This window comes from Saccoglossus kowalevskii, chromosome 16 (genome assembly GCF_978046115.1).
Source record: "Saccoglossus kowalevskii chromosome 16, keSacKowa6.1, whole genome shotgun sequence".
NCBI lineage: Eukaryota > Metazoa > Hemichordata > Enteropneusta > Harrimaniidae > Saccoglossus > Saccoglossus kowalevskii.
The window spans coordinates 10,469,210-10,491,491 of NC_140656.1; the positions used below are offsets into that span (position 1 = coordinate 10,469,210).

General features: G+C 34.8%; 3 protein-coding genes across 3 annotated transcripts; all 3 read right to left on the reverse strand.

Annotated features, from left to right (window-relative positions):
* Positions 1 to 2,354: 2,354 nt before the first annotated feature.
* LOC146733655 (uncharacterized) lies at positions 2,355 to 4,351 on the reverse strand. Its single transcript, XM_085491010.1, has 3 exons — positions 4,210 to 4,351; positions 3,651 to 3,769; positions 2,355 to 2,716 (listed from the first exon to the last, which is right to left on the reverse strand). The coding sequence occupies exons 1-3, from the start codon at positions 4,338 to 4,340 to the stop codon at positions 2,652 to 2,654; spliced, it is 315 nt and encodes a 104-aa protein (XP_085347136.1). The 5' UTR covers positions 4,341 to 4,351; the 3' UTR covers positions 2,355 to 2,651.
* Positions 4,352 to 5,169: 818 nt separating this feature from the next.
* Positions 5,170 to 9,829, reverse strand: LOC146733656 (uncharacterized protein CG3556-like). The gene is made up of 6 exons (XM_085490857.1): positions 9,826 to 9,829; positions 8,864 to 9,104; positions 8,387 to 8,694; positions 6,375 to 6,544; positions 5,893 to 6,082; positions 5,170 to 5,180 (listed from the first exon to the last, which is right to left on the reverse strand). The coding sequence occupies exons 1-6, from the start codon at positions 9,827 to 9,829 to the stop codon at positions 5,170 to 5,172; spliced, it is 924 nt and encodes a 307-aa protein (XP_085346983.1).
* Positions 9,830 to 14,290: 4,461 nt separating this feature from the next.
* LOC144350619 (uncharacterized) lies at positions 14,291 to 21,537 on the reverse strand. Its single transcript, XM_078008696.1, has 4 exons — positions 21,453 to 21,537; positions 20,777 to 20,963; positions 16,136 to 16,257; positions 14,291 to 14,976 (listed from the first exon to the last, which is right to left on the reverse strand). The coding sequence occupies exons 1-4, from the start codon at positions 21,493 to 21,495 to the stop codon at positions 14,909 to 14,911; spliced, it is 420 nt and encodes a 139-aa protein (XP_077864822.1). The 5' UTR covers positions 21,496 to 21,537; the 3' UTR covers positions 14,291 to 14,908.
* Between the last annotated feature and the right edge of the window lie 745 nt (positions 21,538 to 22,282).

Sequence of the window (22,282 nt, forward strand, 5' to 3'; positions counted from 1 at the left end):
ATTCTGTTATAATAAGATTACTTTCTAGAGGTATATTTAAATATACAAGAATACCTTGCATGGTTACACGCCTCCGGCATAACTTTGTATGGTTATATGGCCCTGCAACAGTTCAGTGTACACGCGGCCACCACGTGTACCATGCACTAACACGGACATTAAGGGGTGAATGCGATGACAGCACGCACTTCACACACCACAGCAAGGTCGGTAACTGTCATGTGGCAAGAAGGATACAAATCTTGAGCAGCAAAATGTTAAATACCAGCCATGACGCAACACAGTATATTGTGTCAATCGTGCAGTATGCCATTAAGAGTGACACCTAGTGCAACTTACTTTCCAGCACCCAGATGGATTTTGAAATTTCTATCATGTAACATGACTGTGTTTGGTTGGATAAGTCAACGCATACTTTTCATTTAAATTCAATAGTGTACAATACAAATCATATAATTGCAATTATATAAATTTGCTTCATAATAATTGACCTCTGCAGTTTCACTAAACCAGTTGGCAATTAGCTACAGAAATGTAGTGTTAGCTACCACGGCTATTTTAATTCATCTTTATTAGGAGCATGGAAAAAATAATACTAGTTGTGCTTGCATAGTATATTTATCATGGAATTACGCTTAAATAATTTAGACAATACACGGCCATCCGTCTGATTGGAATTGCGTCCTACAAGGATCACTACTTGGTTTTTTTCACTGTTCATTATGTATGTATCAGTGTTTGCAAAATACTCTATAATATTCAAATCAATTCATACTCGTTCTGACTGCAACAATCTCTAAGAAGATATTCATCATGTTCTAATCTAGTGTTTCATATGGCCGTTTAAATAATGCAAAATATCATGTGATTTCTTTTAGTGCCAAACATAGCAATATATTCACAAAACAACTCATAACAGAAGTGTTCGATGCCTTGCAAAGCAAAACTATGGGCGGCTATTTGTATTGTATTTTGAAATAATCAGGTACTTCCTCCAATACTAGTTTATTGTGAAGAATATTACTGATGTTGTTATTTTATGAATATGAATTCTGTCCTCACTATTGAAAATATAAAATATTGGCAATGTCTGATAGAAGACAGTCGATATTCCGATGAATGAAGATTAGTCATGCTCTTAACATTCGAATACTGTATTCAAAATGGTGTGAATACGTAGTGGTTGATCAGGCATAGCTAACAGGTCATTGAACTGGAATATAACGTTTTTGTTATTTTTACCGTGCCTATGGCCATGGCTGCCTCGTTACTTTTGTCTAGGGCTAGACAAACTGCCCATACCAAGAAGATTGTTATCACATCCATACGACATTGCTGTTTGGAGGGTATACACTAGTGATACGATATGTTCAGCACAGTTGAGTGTTTGGAGGAAAATGCGAGAATGAGTAGTGACTGAATCGAAATACAATTAAAAATATTCCAACTTTTTTTGAATTGTAATTTTCAAATTGTAACATTTTTATTCCCTGTCATTGTTTTTTGTTCATATTGGTAATTGTCCGTTCATCTACAATTACAATTTCCATCTTCCTTGATTGCTTTGATCTTTGCTTTTGATACTTCGCATGTGGATTCCTAGGGTCGACCTCTGTCAGATTTGTTCATTTCATGACAATATCTTCAATTATCTATTTTTGGTAAAAAAATGCTATTTTCGGATTATTCTTGAAAACTACTTGCTGGATTGTTTTGATACTTGGTATATATGGATACCTTGAGTGAACTTATTCCGTGACGATATCTGCAATTCTCTATTTTTGATGAATATTTTTTGTCGTTTTTGTAAAAAATGCTATTTTCGACTTTTTTTAAACTCAATTGTTTTGATACTTAGTATGTATGTACATTGGGTGAACGTTTATCCGATTTGTTCATTTTATCAAATTTTTTTGCTATTTTTGATCAACAATTTTATTGCTTTGATACTTGATATATGTGTATGTTGGATGGACTTCTATTAGATTAGTTCCTTCTGTGCATTAGGGAAACACTCACGGCTCTGAAACAGTGGAGCTATTGTGACCGTTGAAATGTATTTTTTGTATCCTGAATATCAGTCACTAATATTTTGGTAATACAACACTGCTGCAGCCACTTATTATATTGATTCATGCTGTGATTCATTTCAAATAATATTCTGTACATATACCCCGACAGTAATTTCTAGATCCCAAGAATAGTCGGCTTCGCCACGGTCAACCAATATTGTGATTGACTATAAGCACCAGTTAAACATTACGCGTTCTACTCACTGTACACCCACTTATATAATGCCTAGATACTCAGAAATATCACACAATTAACTTAAAGTGTATATACGGCTACAAAAATTCTTAATTTGCTATTTATGGTTTTAAAAACAGTACAGTAAATCTGATAGTCCGTGAAATATATATTGCCACCAGTCTTCGTATACATGCATAAAATATCAATACACATAATTGATATGTGTAATGCTTCATAAATGATTCCTAAATCTTACAATTAAAGTTACTTTGTATAATCACATGCATTCATTTCATTTTAGTCAATATGACATCTTGAGTCAATAGATATCACAAGTTTGAATTGTCGAGGTATTCCGAATTCGATTAAAATAACTTGGAAATCGCTCTGCATCAATATTACTAAGCGTAGCTTATGAACTTGAAGAAAATATGATCACCATCTTCAGGGAAAAAATAATCAACACCTAGATGAAATAAAACAATAGTCTTTAACAACAGGCATTATGTGTTCAATAATTATTTCACTTTTTTTACTGGTATTTATCCTCACTGCGAAGTGAAAAATAATAATTATGTATAATATTTCCTGCACTTATTTGAATACCAGTCACATTATTGAAATGACCATTTTCCATATATTTTGTTGTGCTAACTTGTTTATACATTTTTGGAAAATAGATGTTAACATTCCACGTCAACTTACAGAGTTGGTGGCAGTATAACCTCATGACCAGGATTTGTGAAGCAGATTTCTGGCATTTTTCCTGAAGTGACCAGTTTTCAATACTTGCATTCGTATAGAAGTACAATAACGCAAGAAGGTAGGACCACCTTTGTTTGTGGAAAGCGAGATGAATTTATGATACTTTTTGCTACCGTTTTATTTGTGTTTGTTTTTATGTGTTACTAGAACTGGTCCTAAATCCTGATAAATTATTATGCTTATAGTGCCTTTAAGGAGTGACAATGGCTACTGCAAAGTATAAGTAGTTCGAATTTCGTTTTGCCATTCACAGTTGCATAGTTGTACTCTTATATAGTTTCTCTATCTAAAAGTATCACTGGATGAATCGTTTATTTTCTTTAATAAGAGTTATGATTGGTTGAGGCATTTGTTATGGTTGTGTTCTATGAATTGTTTGATAATGTTTTGTTTTTTCAAGGAGAAATCGACATTATTGGTAATTTACATAATGTTTAGATGAAATCACTAAGTGACCTTATTTTCTAAATATTTTTTATCATACTGTTGGATTATGATTGTCTGTATTTTCGACACCAGGAGACGCTAATGATGTATTCAAATGAGTTATGTAGGTTGCTTAACTATATAAAAACTTTGCAGAATAAATGTAGTTCCTGTCAATTATATTCATCTGTATTATAATTAAGACTTACCAACTGACAGTGATTCGTCATGATTGGAAATATGCCAGAATGTTTTAGCCACATTATCGCCTTTAATACCATACATTGATTCGATGAAGTGGCCCCATGTGGTATCCTTGGGTACAAAACTGAAAACAATGACAATAGTATATAGTTATGGTGTTTAGAATAAATAGTATGATATAAGTATGACAAAACATTATTGATATTGAAAATATATAAATATATAGAGGTATCAAATGAGAATGTTTAACATTTAAAGTTATGGCGGTTCTGCGAAGAAACTGATCAGGTTCGTTCCTACTGTACAATTAGGAGAATTATAAATTAATTATATATTATATTATATATTAAATGTATATCCTGGTAGAAAGCTGACAATTTTACTATAATGTTGCATATATCCATATTACGATACCAACAGTAAGGAGTGCAGAGGATAATGTGAAACTTAATTGCTGTAATCTTTTTTTCCCATCATTTCTTTATTTTAAGAAAAATATAGCATATATATTAGTCAAATTGCCATGTTATTGCATAATACCCACCAACAAAAACAACAACTTACTTAAAGCTTCCTTGAGTGAATATTACAAGACCTTGCATGATGCTATATAGATTATACCCAGAGGCTACATAGAAGCTGAATGATCCCAACTCTTCGTTATCATCAAGAACATTAATTACTGATATGCTCATGGAAATTAAATCACCGCCCTCGTTGTGATCAAATAGCTCGGGAATATCTTCTTCCTCTGAAAATAAAATAGACAGTATAATCAACTAGACTATTTTTGAAGGAATACTATGTTCCAGTTCTGGTTTACCAATTAATACACAATTTGTATCGCAGCGTAAATTTAAAAGCGCAGAGCTTGATTTATGTGTTTAGATTTGGGGGGTCACCTTTTAAGCAATGGGTTTTTAAATACTTTTGAACGATGTTATCAAAATAGTTCAGTTTTAAGAATATAAAATGATCTCTTACTTGAGAATGAGAATATTGTATTTGCAATGATTAAATAAGAGAATCACCAATTAGGCTAAAGTCTATGCAATGATGATCTCTTGTTTGAGAATGAAAATATTATTACATTTGCAATTATTGCACCATAAATGAACCCTATACATGTGTATTTTACCACAATCAGATATAGAGGAATTAATATATTAAATTTTGCATCATCGGTGGAAAATCAACATGACAAATAATGACAGACATTAGGTAGATCATTTATGTAAATAATAAATGAGGGTGAACTAATCACAGAAGACTGGGATAGATCACAATTATTTGAGTGATGATTGTCAATAATTAGTCAGTGTGTGTGATATGAATAAGGAACACCCAGCAGTTTCCCAGAGAATCCATGAAGTTTAAAGTAATTAAAATAATGGCGACAAGTATGTGTTTCACTGCAATACGGAAAACAGTGTAAAAATTGTCAACTTTACATTATTACTGATGCACTGAAAATCATGTGATATAGAATTTGTTTGAGTGGATTGGAAAACCTGCATTGAGTATTCAAGTAATCACTACAATACAAATATAGATTTAATAAAAAAGTACAAGCAGATGTCTGTATAGCTATGATAGAACCAGTTCTATACAGTCGTAAAAGTAGTGATCAGACCAATATATATGAAAGAAGATAATATTTGATAATCGTTATAAGTAACTACTAAAATAGTTTTGAGCAATAGTCTGCAGTAAGTCAGATGATAATAATTATTTGCGTTTGTATGAATTTGAATGGGAATTGTAAACTAATCTTGCAGACAAAGCCTATTCCAATAATTCTAAAGCAAAAACTCATTAAATGATTATGCAAGTATGAAAAGTTACCAACTGAACAGAGTGTCGATTTTCTGACTTTTCCACAACGACGATCACATCTCTTTCATTTTTGTGATATTGCCAGTGAATCATTAAGTAAGTTTTGCCAATCATATGTGAAGTAAACATATTAATCTGCCACATCTTGTCATAAGCGGATGTACTAGTACCAATGGTCACTACCACAACTGCCACACAAGTGTGTCATGAAATGTACATGCTAAAGCCTATACAATATAATCCTAAGATTAACATGTTACTATTAGTTGTCACATTGAAAGGATTACAAAATAAACACAAGATAATTCATATTCTCTGTCAGGTTGTGAAAATGAATGTTGCTGTGGTGGCCACATTGTATTCAGCCGATTTTAATGTATACAATAAAATGTAAAACACAATAGTTCGTACCTTCTTCCTCTGTGGGACACATTTCTGTATTGATGTGACTGTAGTGTTTTCCTGTTAGCGCTGGCAGTACTTGAATAGTCGCCATCAGTTGGCCTTTGAATGAACCATCCAGATTTTGTTCATCTATGAGTGTACTGACAAGTTCTGAGCACTGCCATTCGGAAGGAGGTACTCCAGCTGCCATGTAAGCCTAATATTGAAATATCCTATAACCATACAATGTCTCGAAAGCAAATCAAAATACCGATAACATAATATCAAATCAATATTCAATGTTATCACAAATAGCACAGAGACTGTTTAGTATGAAATAATATCAGTATTATTATCAACGATTCGATAAAAAACAAATTGGACCACAAGTTTGAATGACCCTCAAATAAGGCATTACACATTTAACCACTGAATGTGCCTACATATGTAATGAAATCAGTTTTCATGAGTAATATATATATATATAATCTATTAGATATGGTAATTACTTGGTAGGCAAGAGAGGATGCATGTATATTTCCGAAACTACCATCTGACTCCTGATGTTCATTTATATAGCTTATTCCTCGCTGCAGTGCCTCATTGATATCCGTATGATTAGCAAACTCTGGCATGTCTCGAAGACATGACAATGCAGACACGACCATGGCAGCTATGTCTGCAAAATATATACATGGTTTGAAATATTGACATTTAGGTGAAATCAACGTTATAAAGTAGGATTTATAATAGTAATATTAAATAATTTGACTTTCAAAATTGCCATTAACTAATTACTCGTGAAATGATAATGTATTCAGTCATCTAGACAAACCCGAATATAATATCATGGTCAATATTGATCAGCTATTTGATTCCTTTATTGAGCATTTTACAATAATATCGGAAAACAAATATACTGCAATGCAATGTACACATACGATAGATAACATTACTAGGTGAGTACACAATAAATATGTATTCTCAAAATAAGCATGTAAAACAGATCATAAATATTCTTGTTCCCCGAGAGAGTTCAAAATGTTGAAAATGTAAATCTGATGAAATCTGATGAAAACAACATGCGAGTATCAAGACAAACAAAAACAAATGGAGTGTGTAACCAAGAGGAGAGCCTCCTAGCACTTGACATATTTATGATAAAATACAAAGAGTGTTATCCTCGTTTCCACACAGAACACAGTTAACAACGTGTATATATTGCGGCCTTGGAATAAACTTGAAAAAAACGATTGCTTGAAAGTCCCGTTGGCTGAGCTAGAGAAGTTTAAATATGGTAAAGTACCAGTATTCAAGTGTGAAGACAAGAAGGTTTGTAGAAGCACGTAAAGTATTGGAGATATAAGTAGATGCCCATATCAGTTTAAAGCTTGAAGCAGTTAGGCAAAACGTTTCTGAATGTTATATATTTAGTTGTAGATAGTGATGACAAGAAACCAATTTGATGTGGACACCAAACCAAACAGGTCTTCAATTCCAAGCATACATGTCTCATGATATCATGTATGCAGTGGTGCCGTGTCATTTATAGTCGTTACGTCATCGTCTTTGTTACTTAATTGTCAGTAGGCTTTAAATTACCTTTCATATATAGATTGCATATTTGTTGTAGAATTATTTTGATCACCATTAAGATTTGGCGTTTGTTTCCCATGTGTGTGTGCCCTTTCATTTTACATGACAGGCAAGTTAGTTTGTCAGACGAAACGTAAGTGTTGTATAATTGACTTTAAAAAGTCAATAAAGCATTGATATTTATATCTTATAAGTGAACATAAACCTGGCGACGAAAAGCGGGAACAAATACACGTTTTATCGTTGTTCTTCGAGTAAGATTGCTCGCACCGCGCTTTATACCTCGCACACAATTGGCTAAAAAGTCGGTCTTCGGTCGGTATGGTATAAGGGGGGTTCGAAAGACACATGTAACCGCCTTCCAATACGTGTAAACTAGAATACTATGAATATTCTCACACCGTATCGCATGATAATTAGCTCATTTTTAGCTGTTCCATGACTTTTCCACTAATATCTAAAGAGCCACTCATTAAGTTTTGATGAAACTAGGTACATAGATGCTCTGAACTCATGCGAAGATTTGATTAGTTTTTGGTAAAAAATACGTGCATATTAATTACCTAATTTGCATGATAATTAGCTAATATTTAGCTGTTCCATGACTGTTCACTGATATCTTTGAACTGATGCTTTGAACTTGAACTAATGCCATGTTTTGATTAGTTTTGGGTGAAAATATGTGCGTTGGCGTCTCGTGAGCCTCAGCCATCTGTGTCATCAACCACCTTGCCAAATCATTGCCTTGCCAAGGCAAGAAAAACTTCAAACAAAAACACAATATGTAGTGACAAGAACAACTGAAACGAGCGTCAATGTAAAAAAAGCTAATTGCAGTAGAAAAACAGGGAACCAAAATAAGATGTGAATATATAACCTGCCTATGATCTATACAATCACATTGCACTATCGATGACATACTTACCCACACCTGCATGGCTACCAAAATCAATATCTTCTGTTATTACATCAACAAATGTACGCATAATTCGTGAATTCGAGTTACACAGAGCCAAGATAGCAAAACTATACTGGAAGTAGTTGCTGAAGTCTTGTGTTGGAAAACGACGCATCTTAAATGTTAGAATCGATGGTAAGTTATATCCGAAGAAATCTGAGACTTTGTGACAAGTAGTATTAAGGCCCAAGATATAATTAGCCAGGCGGCCTGCAGCTAAGTTTCTGAAGTCGTTTCCATTATCATCTTCATCTGAATCACTCTCTGCCCTGAATCTGAAAAAAATTTTGTTAAAAATGTGCCAATTGTCTGGAATAATGTTTTTGTCTGTGTTTGATTATATATCGCATACTATATGCACTTTACAGTTATGTCTCATTCCACTTGATTTTTCTCCTGGTTTTGCATATTTATCGTTTATGATGTTATTTCTTTGATACTCACGGTGGTCTAGTCATACTTAGGAGACTGAGCATCTCAATCTCAAGTTGTTTCACGGACAGTTGACTTTCTAAATGTTCTTCGTTAAACCATGTTGGATCAGTCAGTTGTAGTGTAAGTACGGCGGCTGGGGTGACCTGGTGGTCCCAGCCCCATTGATCATTATGTTGTGATTCCAACCAATCAAATGCTGCCACTTTGGTCTGGTTGGCTGAGTCTTGTAAACCATTACTGGTGTCGGGCCCTGAAAAATGATAGAAAAAAAAGGCGATGGGGTCAAATATTACCCAGATAAATAGAAGTGCTAGCATTTGTCAATATGTCTTTGCCCACAAATAGATAACAGTTTTATTCACAGTTGCATTTCAGATAGATAATTTCAATTCTGCTCAAGACAGTATTTCAGGTACATTTAAAGTAGCAACGTGGGTAATAAGAAATTACCTTTTATTCAGACTAAAATATACTACGTATGCTATAACAACCAGTGCATCATCCTAAAGCTAAGGCATAGTCATAAATGCTAGTACATGTACATATGTCGTACAAACACCTTAATGATGGCCAATTTCACTCTTGTACATTAGGACTTCCGGAAGTTTTTATAATTTTCAGCCACGCGAATGACCTGTGAATTGCACAGAATGTTCGCTAGCGAGGTGGGGTTGGGTATACTATATTATATAAGCGTATACAATTTATTTTAAAACCTGTTGCATTTTATGTTTGAAAGAATTATCTTAACACTTAATGATTGTGATTGCATATATATTTCTCCCAAAGCTCCCCTTAATAAAGTTATGAAAAAAATGAAATTATGCAAATTCGGTAACTAATTAGATTGAAAGGTGGGTTGTTATCAGTATTAGAATAAATGATGGGATTGTGTTGACGACATACAGACAAATGAAACTCCAACAAAGATGTTTGTAACAGCGCCCTCTTGTGTTGGGGTTCGGACTTACGCATTTTGATGTTCAAGACTAAAATTCATAGCAACTTTGGACAATTTGTAATTTTACTGAATATTCCAGCACTATTTTTTATTCAGTACACTTAACACAAAGAAATTATAGCACTTGCTGGATATTATCAAACGATTAAAGTCTGCTCCAAACAACGTTTTAATGAACACGCCCTCACACTGTCAAGATGAACATGCGTAAGGCGACACGGGTAATTATAGGTGATTATGGGTTCAGATAGGATAATGCATGAACAATACACACAATCCAGTTATTCTGGCGGGTAAGAAGCCGTTAATTATTGTTTTTATGGATATCAAGGTTCCAATAATATGATTAAGCCCATTCATGTATTGCATCAAAACATGGGCAGAGTATATTCGTTTCTAAACTACATTAGACTGGTATAAGCTTGTTCATCAGCGTTGTTATGTTATTGTAATGTTAAATTGCAACTCCAAGCACCAAAACTAGAGTACGCATTTATACTAATGGCCATCACAACTTAACAGTGCTCCAGTCCGCGGAATTTGACTTCTATGCATGTAAAGGAATCCACCATTTACGTTACAGGGTTTTAATTAGTAATATCTGAGGGATCATAATACAATGGGAAGTAATATCCCATAATGCATTGCATAAATGAGCAATAATATGCATACAATTTGCATGAAGCAGTAAACATTAGCTAGTTCATTGCGCTCATAATCTAACGTGCGGCTTAAATTTGCTTTGTCGGAAGACTTGCAAACATGTATTAAAACTTAGTCAGCGTCTATACTTATATTATTTCACCAGAAAATAACTTGGTGTAAGTACTATACTGATACTCATATCACAAGTTTAGCGTCATCTCGCTATTAAACTTAAGTAGAGTGCTATCTAGGTTGTTGACATCGGTTAACAGAGGAACACAATTTAATTCCTTTCAATTGATTAGCGTCAGCTGTTTTCAAAGGTTGAGATTAGACGTGATTTATTACTGGTTACGTGATTGGTTCTTGACACATTCTGAACAGGGCACACCTCCAACTTGTGACAGTACATTGTCATTTAAAAACGTCGCCTTGTGCATCTATGATCGAAAAGAGCATCCATAAAAAATCGCCCAATTTAACATTAATAAAATGACAAATATCAAATCAGCCGACCAATTTTTAATAATATGTTTCGATCATAAACTGTCAAAATCGAAGACAATATTGGTTTAGCGCCGAGAATAAGGGTAATTTCATTTCAATCATCTCAAAAGTCAAACACGAAGAATATCTGGGTAAAGATGTGAAAAGTTGTTGCAAAAATGAGTCACTGCAGATAAAATAGATTAATTAAGGAACTATTCACCGGCTAAAATATGACCTTATACAGATATCCTGATTAAAAAATTAAACGAAAAAGCTCGAATTTGTGAATAAACAGCTAAGTTGTAAAAAACTAATAGCATCGACGATGTCAAAAATAGTGACCGACTGTGACAATGCCATATCCGCAACGCGTCATTGCCAGGGAAAGAGGCCAATTCACACCTAATACAATGACCGTTTCCAGACCGGAGATAGAGGGACTTTGGGGCTAGGTTCTTACCCTATATAAGCATTATTATGGCCTTGAATTTATTCCATTACCCAATTTCCAGTTAGTTGCCATCTAGGTGGCTTTCTAACCCTGGAAGACCGACGTGGCTTAATAAAATCAACTGGTTCTTCATTATTGTCACGTCTTTCCGGTGAGGATTAAGATAAGGTTAAGGCTTGAGATAAGGTTGGGGGTAACCATATTAGTAGGCACGGATGTAATCTCAGTATTCCAATCTGAGTTTTCAACTTCGTTTAGGCCTGAAGGGCTGCAGGCTTAATTTGATAGCAATCATTAAGTCTAACATCATATATATATCTGACAGTGGTCATCAGACAGACCAACAACCGAGTAACTGTTCCTGACAAAAGTTTTATTTTTATCACCATACAGGTATACCAGGTCTCCAAGACATATATTTCCTGCAATAGATTTGGACTTGCACTTTCGATTTCGATTTCGAACTAGGATCATGGCTAAATATGTGAATGTTGTTGTATTATTTGTCGGCCATCTATAGGTAACTGTGTCAGCATCCTTTATTTTATATTTTTGTCATATTACCTCAAACCCTGAAAATAGAAGTGTGCATGGAATCACAGGAAGAAGCAGTGTGCATTGCCATGTGATTACTGTCATAATGGTGATTGACAGGTCATACTTATTTTCAACTCTGGAAGGACAGTTGGAATTTACCAGGTGTGCTTGTGATTTACATAATAAAGGGTGTTTAAAACTTTGGAAGAAGAATTGGAATCTACCCTCCAGAATAACAGCGTTCCCCTGCAAGCAAGAATCCTGTATTTCTTTGTTGTTGTGTTGCAGAAGCCATTGACCGTCATCCATTATTGCGTCCTGGAACTGCGAGTTATCACCAATGCACACTTCCCTAAACAATCAATTGCATGTGCTGTGCTTTATTTCTTGTAATTATTTTGAGAGGTATTACAGCTAGAAGCTTCAACCTGATATTTTGGTATATGTGTATTTCATTTCCAACTATTGTCCTGTCTAACACATTCTAGCAGTGAAAGAACCCCCTGTCCAGTGTGAGTGCTGTGGGTGGCCCTCTCAATTGCGATAAGCAGGCCTAACACTGTGACAAACTGTTGACCAGTGAACTGGTCTCTTTGTTTCCATATCTCACGTGCCGATAAGTCTACTTTCCTTATTCTGGCATTTAGATTAGCGGTCAATATTGCTAAAGTAGTAGTGGATAAGGGACCTACCTCAGGGTTTACGTTGAGACATTCAAGGCCCAGATATAATTTGCCATTTTATTGAGAGAGTACAATGTGGCAGTAATTACTTTATTTTTCCCAGATGCATCTGTGATTATCGACAATTTTGTGGTGCATATTGAGCAGTTTTAAATAAGTCTTGATTTTGCTGATTGTTGTCCAGCTGTTGCCTTCTCCAAAAGATCAATAAGCATAACCTTCAAAGACACGACTTTGTATGCTCCAATAAATAATCTCAACCCTGAGACATTGTTCAACATGAACATATAAAACATGTAGGCATCAGTTGTGTAACAGTCAGCATTTTAACACAAAAACGGTTAAAGATAAATGCGTTAACCAAATGCAGAAGCAAGCAAAATAAAAATCTGACTACAAACATGTTTAAATCTAACTACAAAAAATTAGGAAGGGCCCCTCCAGTCACATAACAGAGTCAAGGTATTGGTCCACCAGTCTTGACCTTGATGGGTTTAGGTGTTCCTGCTGCGTAGCCTAGATAGATAGGAGGTGACAAAGAAGATGACCATCATACCATGAGCCCAAACCAAGGGATGCATAAAGTGGTGACCAAAGGGACCCATAATAATTGTGAGAATGAGGCTTGGCCAAGGGAACTGGTACGTTGGCGGTGGGAGCGGTAACTGGAGGACAGAGCTCTTTCAGTCCAGGTGGAAGTGTGGAATGGAGAAATGAGAAAAGAGAGGTAAGTCAGCCTGGAGTGCATCTTGGCGGTCCAGGTGGGAACAAAAAAGTGCTAGTTTAGCTCGGCTGAGGATGTAGCCAGTACATCGGCTCAGGAGAGAACACATGTAGAATATATTTAAAACTAAATCAATACCAATACCATAGGCCAATTTAGTGAAGCTGCAAATGAGGAAAGACAAACTGCTAAAGGAACGGAAATGAGAATTAAAGCTGAATGTACACTGTAGAATGCTAGGTGGTAAAGCAAGTGTGGTTGTTACATGGTAAGTGTTCTAAAAGCTGAGTGCAGCAACAGTTCAGGTGTTATGATGTATGTGTGATAACAGGTGATAGGTCATCTGCCCATTGTTTGAATAAGGTGGACTGTGAGATACACGCTTGCAGCGGTAGTGGTTTCCCCAAAGCGAAATGAATGTCCTGCAAAAATGTGAGCATGAACGTGGAGTCTAGCAAGAAGAAACTGAAGCGAGTTGCTGAATGCCGGCATGATTGAGTGGCATTTCTTCAGGAAGCATGCAAAGCTGCCTATATCTTATTGCAAACAAAATAGAGGTAACGTAGGGTAGAAACATGGCAAAGGATGTAGCCAGTTGGATAGAGTCGCTGATCAAATACGCAGCCGAACTGGATGGTCTTTTTAATGATTTGACGATCAACACAAGAGCATCCACTGCGCATGCGTTACCGGGTATCTTAATTTCTCTAATACATAGGCCGACTTGCGGGTTGAAAAATTGTGATAACGAGGTAAATTCACTACAGCATAGGAATCCAAAAAATTTCATCAGAAAAGCAGCTTCCAACAGTAGGTCAAAATAGGGCCCGTATATGCCTGAACAAATTAGCAACTTTTTCGTGTAACAGAATCTTGCAAATTGTGAATAGTCAACAGGACATAGTGGAGGCAAAGTAAATTCAGTCAATGACTAGTAACAAGTGGATTTGGGTGACCTCTGAATAGATTTATTGCGAATTCCTGCTAGGTAAACATTGATGGTGCTGAATGGGAGATACAATTATGTGGCAACATGGTTTCCTGAATGGCATATATCACAGACATGTGAATACTAGCAGCTGGATCTTTTGCAACCAGTGAAGGAATTAAAATTATTGCAAACTGTGTGGAATTCATGTACGACCATTTCTGGCATCGGTAGCATGCTGTACAGAGGAGCCCTGGCCTGGTCGTTTTGAATATGATGTACGCTACAGGCATATATCGGCGTTGCATCTTTCCTAATTCCCCGTCCATCAGTGTGGTCAAGCGTAAACGAGTATAAGGCTGTATGCAGTTGAGCATTTCTCCCCGGACAACGTCCCTTACCGCTTCATGGCAATGTAAACGTGTTGTTGAAAGCCAAACGCCGAGGGCAAGACGGACAGAAGTCTGATTGGGCCCAAGCGCAGGGCATTTTACAAAATCGGTTTTAGCAAGCCAAAATCACAAAATCATATTTTGGTAAAATATATTTTATCAACATCCCTAGCATAATATATTGTGATTGGATTTCGTGTTAGCAATATCAAACTATGATTTAATGACTTATTCTTCGTCAATATTACTCTGCGTAGCTGATGAACTTGAAGAAGATTTGATTACCATTTTCAGGATAATAATCATCAACTCCTAATTGAAAAAAAAACAATAGTAAGAATTCAACAAAACAATAAAATAGTAGCAGTATATAAGTATAGCTTCCTGAATTACCTTGAATCAAAGTATATATATATATAATTCATTATAAACATATAATAAAAGTGAGCGTGACAATTATTTGTATATAACGTAAGTGTAATGACAATAATTTATACACAATCTGTTTTTATGATATGCAAATAACATTTCAAATTTATCATATATTTGAACAAATAAGTTCAATAATTCTCTTCATTATATACAACAATTTCTACCACAATTGTATTATGTATATATTATGAAGAATTGTGTAATTATTACATATAATTTGATTATATCGTTAAATGCACAACCGGTACCCCATAGAAACCTTGGTATTGTATCAAACGTATTTAACATATGTTGTAACAAGTAGTTCCACATTGTTTGACAATATGAATACAAATTGCTGTTTATCTTATTTTTAATTGTGAGAAAAGATTGTTTTTATTCATCAGTTGTTTTTTAAGATGCTCGGCAAGATGTAACATATTGTCAACTTTTCAATTGCTTAACATTTAATAATATTTAAGCAATAATGCCCGCCCAAAAGAGGGTATACCACGAGTGTATTGTGCATTATCAAGTGGTATACCCAACTTCGGCGGGGGTTATTGCTATTATATTATACCAGTATATTGACAATTCGATAAAACTCGTGAAAAAGAGTTGACTTGCATCTACTATAAGATCACGATTATGGCCCTTGAACATGAATATTTATAAGAATAGTATGTATTCTACACATACTATTCTTTGCATTACATATGCAACACAGTTCAAACAGTTTAAATTGAATACAAACTAATTTTTATTCCTCGTGAAAACGAAACGTATCCACGTAACAAAAGATGACCTTTTACTGACTGCATCAACGCCATTTGAAATACAGGGTTGTGTACAGTTTGGATCATTTAAACAACGGATTTCCCACGTTTTCATTCCGTTTTTTTGTACAATTTGGACTGTAATTTTCCCATTGAAAGTACAGTTGTGAAACAAATCGGTTTTCTGACTGTGGATATTTGACGTTCAGCGATAATTGGTTCGATCAGTTTTTCAGTTTGTGTGCGTTATCATGTATCAGTAATGATCTAGTCAATCAACTTACCCACTGATAATTGTTCGTCATGATTGGAAATAGACCAGTATGTTTTAGCCACATTATCGCCTTTAATACCATACATTGATTCGATGAAGTGACCCAATGGCGGTTCCATCTTGACAACATACCTAAAACAATATTATAATTTACCAGCGACCCTACTGTCTTATCTTATACTGTCTTGTAAGTCTTATCGCGAATCGTACTCTCGATTTGACATATTGTGGCGGTATGTAAGCTAAGGGGTCAAATGGAACTGGTATCTTACAAGTTGGACGTGAAAACTGTTGTATATCCGTAAGTTGACTCAAATAATAAGTTTTGTTACCACAGTGGTGTCATTACCATAATCACGCGTGCTATTCTCACAATTTGTTGTGAAATAATGTCACGATTGATCTATGGGAACTCGTTAGAAGTGAGTACAATCCGATTGAACATTGTTTATTATTGATTGCAACTTTCCCTGAAAAATTGTCTGCATAAAATTCTGATGTACTCGCATTTATTTTGATATCATTATAGTAAATGAACTCAAGTACGTCAACTGGAAACTCAATTTTGTTATTGGAAAATTTACTATAGCGAACGTCGACACAGGCATATGTTGTATGAATATTGTGCAGGATTTGTAAACGGCCAAGAAACCACAATGTACAGTGGAAGATACACCGACATTTCCATTTGTCGTAAATATTTCCATCACCATGTCAATGATCATTGCTTGGAAATGTGCATTGTGAACAGAGAGAACTCTAAACTGCCAGTTATCGAGAGTTACACATGACTTGTTGTGTATACCACAAAAGTGACAGAGACTTTTTTCCCGTCGTTCGGCAAAGAGCTGTGTGTTGGATTCGAGACTGCATAGTCGGTTTCGAACATATAATGTGTTTAATGCGACTCTTATGCACCGAAATGCTAGAAATATTATTGTATTAACTACATGCATAGTTAAGTGGTGATTTTGTGTTTTGTATTATTGTTCTTGACAAAGTGTTTTATGCAGACAGAAGTATGTCTGGTTTAGTCAGGGACTGACTACTGATATTTAAGGGTAATTACTACTTTAAAAAAAATAGATTAGTCCGAGAGTTATGGTTGCTGAATGAAGGTTTCACATTCAACACATGCATTGTAGTTGAATGTCATAGTACCACTGACTAAGCGCAATTTGACACTATCGACATAGCAACAATATAGATTACTTTTTGTAAAGCTAAGGTTCACAACATGAATAGTATTGATTTATAGGTTTAAGGGTTACTATTGTTGTTTGCTTATATGTGTCATTATTATCTATGTCATTGGAGCAGTGTATCTATCATTAATGTTGTTGATGTTATTGTTACTGGTTATCCCGAAGATGTACATAGATTTGAATTTATTTAACCTGTGTCTTGCTTTGTGTTCAACTGTATGATATACAGTGTACATGGTCACATGAAATCACAACTCATTGGTATTTCCTCGTTACCTGCCTGAGATATTTCATTTGGAACCAATATCTCTTGTATATACTGGTTAAACTAGTTGCCTTACTAAAGGAGTTAGAAATATTCAAAACGTTTTCCTTTGTTGATGGTAATGTGAGTAGTGCTATAATTGACATTTCTAAAAAATATCTTTCAGGATGACCATTGTGAAATAATAGTGACTGGTAATCTCAACCAGCTTATTCCATACTGACTGTCGTGTCTTGACAACAACACAGAATGAACTCCAATATAAATGATAACATCAGGCGAGTACTGGGACTTCTATAGTTGTTACCCAAGAGCATAGCTGAAGGAAATGTGTAGGCAATAATGGTCATTGCAATTTATTCAGGGATAACAATTGTGGGAACAGATAAGTGGATTTAGAGCCACGACATGTCTTCACCAGGTGTTGGAGCTGACGAGCCATGGTATGACTGATAATGGATGGGAACATTTGAAGAGCTTGAAGTGGTAGGAAAGAGAGGAAGGGAAAATCTTTCAAGCTCATACCTTCCCAGGGTATTAACTGCTACAACTGCAAAAAGGGCGACCATTTTCTAGGTATGTGCTTTAGTCAGTGAGGGAATTCGATTGGAAATGAGCTTGTCACGTACCACTGGGATGCAGATGCGATTGGTTGAAAACATGCTTGACTGTAATCGATTATTTTTCTTCAAAAGTAACAATAGTTGGTGGGAAACAACTTGAAATGGGTATACGTCAGCCATATTGAGGCACACCTCCAGCATTTAATGGCAAGGATTGTACCACCATTGCAGATGTCCACCCAGACGGCCCGGGCTCATTAGCATAGTTTATATCATCTGATGCGCGACCATTACATATTTAATGCTAGGTGTAAAGCATAGAGACACAGTTTTCATTTGACATGAAATATAATGTTATTTATTTTATTAAATGCCATGTTCTGCATACTAGTACATGGACAACCTAGATGAGCACAAGTTTTCGAAAACCATGTGTTTGTATATCACATGTTCACATACATCACTATATTTCGATTTAAACAAAATTCACGTGATATATCAAAATGGTTTGGTTATATTGATTAATTACAAAATGGTTTAATATATTTTGGTATAATAAAGCATCTTGTTGCATATTGGTGAGTGACTGATTAGCTGTCTGTATGTCTGTCGTCTATTGTACATCATGAATTGCTTGGATACTTCGTGGTCCTCTCTCAGATTTGTAAATGTCGTGATGATATCAATAATTGTCATTTTTAGCGAAAAAAGTTTATTTTTGACTTATTCTTAAAAACTATTAGCATAATTGCCTTGATATGTTATATGTAGATAACTACCTGATTTTGTTATAATATCATAAATTTTCTACTTTTTAGCAAATGTTTTGGGTCAAAAAAGCTATTTTCAACTTCTTGAAAAAGACAAGCAAAGTTACTCTAATACGTTTTATGTGGGTACGTTTTGGATGGGCTGCTATTTGATTTGAATACTTCTTGACGATATCTTGATTTTTGGCAAATATTGTTGTAATTTTTAGTAAAAATGCCATTTTTGACTTCTGCTTGCAAACCACTACTTCAATTGATTTGACCTCTATTAGTTTAATTTTATTTGTGACATTTTAGGGAAACACTCCGCTAATTCACGGACATATCCTTCAGCCAGAATTGATAAATCCACTACTTGGGTATTATTAAAGTTATCCCTATCAGTGATAAAATCTAAATACAGGAATGGAAACACATATAATAAAATATAAGCAAAGGCAAGACTATTTGTTTCCCTACTATGTTGTTTATGTAACTATGCATGCACTTATTATTGCAATGCTTTGTTGAAACAGCGGAACTATCAGCTCGATTTCATAATTTTTGTTCACAGTAATTTACATCCATTAATGAGATGCTAAATGTTGAGTTGGGAGTTGAAATTTCCTCATGGTCTGATGAACATGACACATTGCATTGTGTGTTTCCAATGGTGTTCAAGCATGTTCCTTTTTCTACGTTAATTTTTATAGCTCGCAAGTTTTACAAAGTTTGGCTTTGTGATGGTAATTTATGGGTGGGTGGGTGGTTTACCTCATTGTACTTAGGTCAGTTACAAGGTAATTATATTAATCGTTCTAATTACACTATAATTAGCCCATTTGCATAGTTACGACTGTCAAAACTAGCCTCTCTATGATAGTATTATATCTATTATTTAATGAAACAGGTTCTGTATACATTTGCAATTTGTGGCAAGTGTAACATGATAGTTGTTTCTGAAACGCTTACGAGATTGGATAACATCAAGTGGTTTATATCTGCTTTAACAATTCATTGTCAATGAAACTGAAGAAAATGTTGTTCATGTCTTCTTATCTGATTACAAATTAAATTGGTATGGTCATGTATTGCTACGTGCACAATAAACCAATAAAAAATGTATAACACAGGTGAATTTGCTATCTAATATAATATAATATACAAAACCTAATCGTCCATGACAGTTGGTCTGACATATGACCTCACTTTCCCGCAGTGGACGGAGTGGTATACAATTTATTGTAGAGAATGGTTGACTAGAATGATTTTTATGTCACATACACACGTGCAACCTTGAGCAACGCAACTAACGCTGGTGTGCTGGTCTATTTTGAAATAGGGTGAGGTATAAATTGCCTAGTACGTGATAAGTACGTGTTTCTCTGCTTATACTAGTGAACATACATACATACAAAGTTGAATTTTCCATCTAATATAATATTCAAAACCTCATCATCCGTGACAGTTGGTCTGACATATGACATCACTTTCCCGCAGGGGGAGAACTGGTATACAATTGGTTGTTAGAGAGTTGTTGACTAGAATATAAATGCTTTACACAATTGGTCCTTTGAGAAATGATGAATGGAACAGACCATTTAATTCGTTAAAGTCTAGCAACTCGGACGGTAGTTACCGTAACAGCCTATTTTGAGTTTACTATAACTGAGAACCAGCCATTTAAATACCATTAGCGTTGTCATAGTCAAACTTCAACTAGCAGTAACTAGCACAAATTAATCGTGATTATCGTGATTATGGTTGATAGGTATATGTCATTCATTATAAAAAAAAAAAAATAAGCCATATTAAAGACTTCCTAATTAAAATTATTAAATTAAAATTAAAACACAAATAACAACTCACTTGAAGTCTCCATGAGAAAAGATCTTAAGACCTTGCATGATACTATATAGATTATATCCAGAGGCTACATAAAAGCTGAATGCTCCTAATTTGTTGTTATCATCAAGAACATTAATCACTGATATGCTCATGGAAATTAAATCACCACCCTCGTTATGATCAAACAGCTCAGGAATGTCCGACTTCTCTGAAAATAAATAGAACAGTATAATAAAGTGTTCAAAGCTATCAAAAGATAATTAAATTAAAATAAAATACTCTTTAAGTTTGGTTTAGCACACCTTAATTGAATCCAAAAACCTATAAAGCCAGTGATTTCGGGACAGGTTAAGAAAAGATAGAAAGCTTGCTATAATTTCTAATTCAGTCTGTGTTGAGGTTAAATGATAATGGATAAACAAACGGACAGCATCATTGTAATTGCAGGCTTTAGAATTATCATCGGCTAACTGTTTCTTGGTCAATCAAGTTACCCATACGACCTGCAGTATAATTACCCATGTAGTTCATTCATGCTAGGTCTCGCAGTCCGGCAACAAAGTTGTTGTAGGTCAAGCATAAAACGTACATGCTAAATCCTGTGCAAGAAAACTGCCTTACTTATTGTTGAATAGTGAGATTTTGCCTGCCTTTGTTGGTATGTCATCATGCTAAATCAATCAAATAACTGTATTACCTGCAATGTGCTTGTTCATTTTACCCAACGCGTCTTCAGTCATCAAGATATTTAATGGAATATATAACCACTCAGTACTTCCGTGAAATGTAGTGATGAATAGAGTAATAGTCTATTATAACGGGAGTTATTGGCCATAGAGGGCATAATTCCAATCATTTCGTTTCTCCCAACATAAAAACAAATAATCTATTGCTTTGATACTTTGAGGGCTCATCATTAGCTACATTTTGTTGTAAGAAACTTAATTTTAAATTGTTGAATGATTTAAGCAGAAACACAAGAGACATTTTGAATATTTTATAGTGTATAACACAGTCAACATAAATTATCTAATTGATTAGCATTTAACATTAGTTAAAATTGATACAAAACCATTACGCTTTTTTATTTCTTTTATAAAATATGATACTATCGTATGATACTATCTTTTTTTTGGTTAATGAGAGAATCGTTGGTATATTTGGTCCTGTTATAGATGAAAAGAAGTACACAATAATGAATGAATACTCTAGACAGCTAAGTTCACTAAAGCTGGGTCATAACGGGAACAAAGAGTAACTGTCTATAGATGATGATGCATTTTTATCTCACATACATACATGCAACCTTGAGCAACGCAACTAACGCTGGTGTGCTGGTCTATTTTGAAATAGGGTGAGGTATAAATTGCCTAGTACGTGATTAGTACATGTTTCTCCACTTCTAATAGTGAACATACATACATACATACATACATACATACATACATACATACATACAAAGTTGAATTTTCCATCTAATATAATATTCAAAACCTAATCATCCGTGACAGTTGGTCATATGACCTC

What these genes read in the sequence shown, in the direction of transcription:
- LOC146733655 (XM_085491010.1), bottom strand. Translation starts at nt 4,340, where the DNA reads ATGAGCATATCAGTAATTAATGTTCTTGATGATAACGAAGAGTTGGGA. An exon ending in TTCACTCAAGGAAGCTTTAA is followed by an intron (nt 3,770 to 4,209) that starts GTAAGTTGTTGT and finishes CATTGTTTTCAG; the next exon opens with TTTTGTACCCAAGGATACCA. An exon ending in TGACGAATCACTGTCAGTTG is followed by an intron (nt 2,717 to 3,650) that starts GTAAGTCTTAAT and finishes TATTTCATCTAG; the next exon opens with GTGTTGATTATTTTTTCCCT.
- LOC146733656 (XM_085490857.1), bottom strand. An exon ending in TGGTAGCCATGCAGGTGTGG is followed by an intron (nt 6,545 to 8,386) that starts GTAAGTATGTCA and finishes TATATTTTGCAG; the next exon opens with ACATAGCTGCCATGGTCGTG. An exon ending in CATCCTCTCTTGCCTACCAA is followed by an intron (nt 6,083 to 6,374) that starts GTAATTACCATA and finishes TTTCAATATTAG; the next exon opens with GCTTACATGGCAGCTGGAGT.
- LOC144350619 (XM_078008696.1), bottom strand. Translation starts at nt 21,495, where the DNA reads ATGACTGAAGACGCGTTGGGTAAAATGAACAAGCACATTGCAG. An exon ending in AATGAACAAGCACATTGCAG is followed by an intron (nt 20,964 to 21,452) that starts GTAATACAGTTA and finishes ATTTATTTTCAG; the next exon opens with AGAAGTCGGACATTCCTGAG. An exon ending in TTTTCTCATGGAGACTTCAA is followed by an intron (nt 16,258 to 20,776) that starts GTGAGTTGTTAT and finishes ATATTGTTTTAG; the next exon opens with GTATGTTGTCAAGATGGAAC.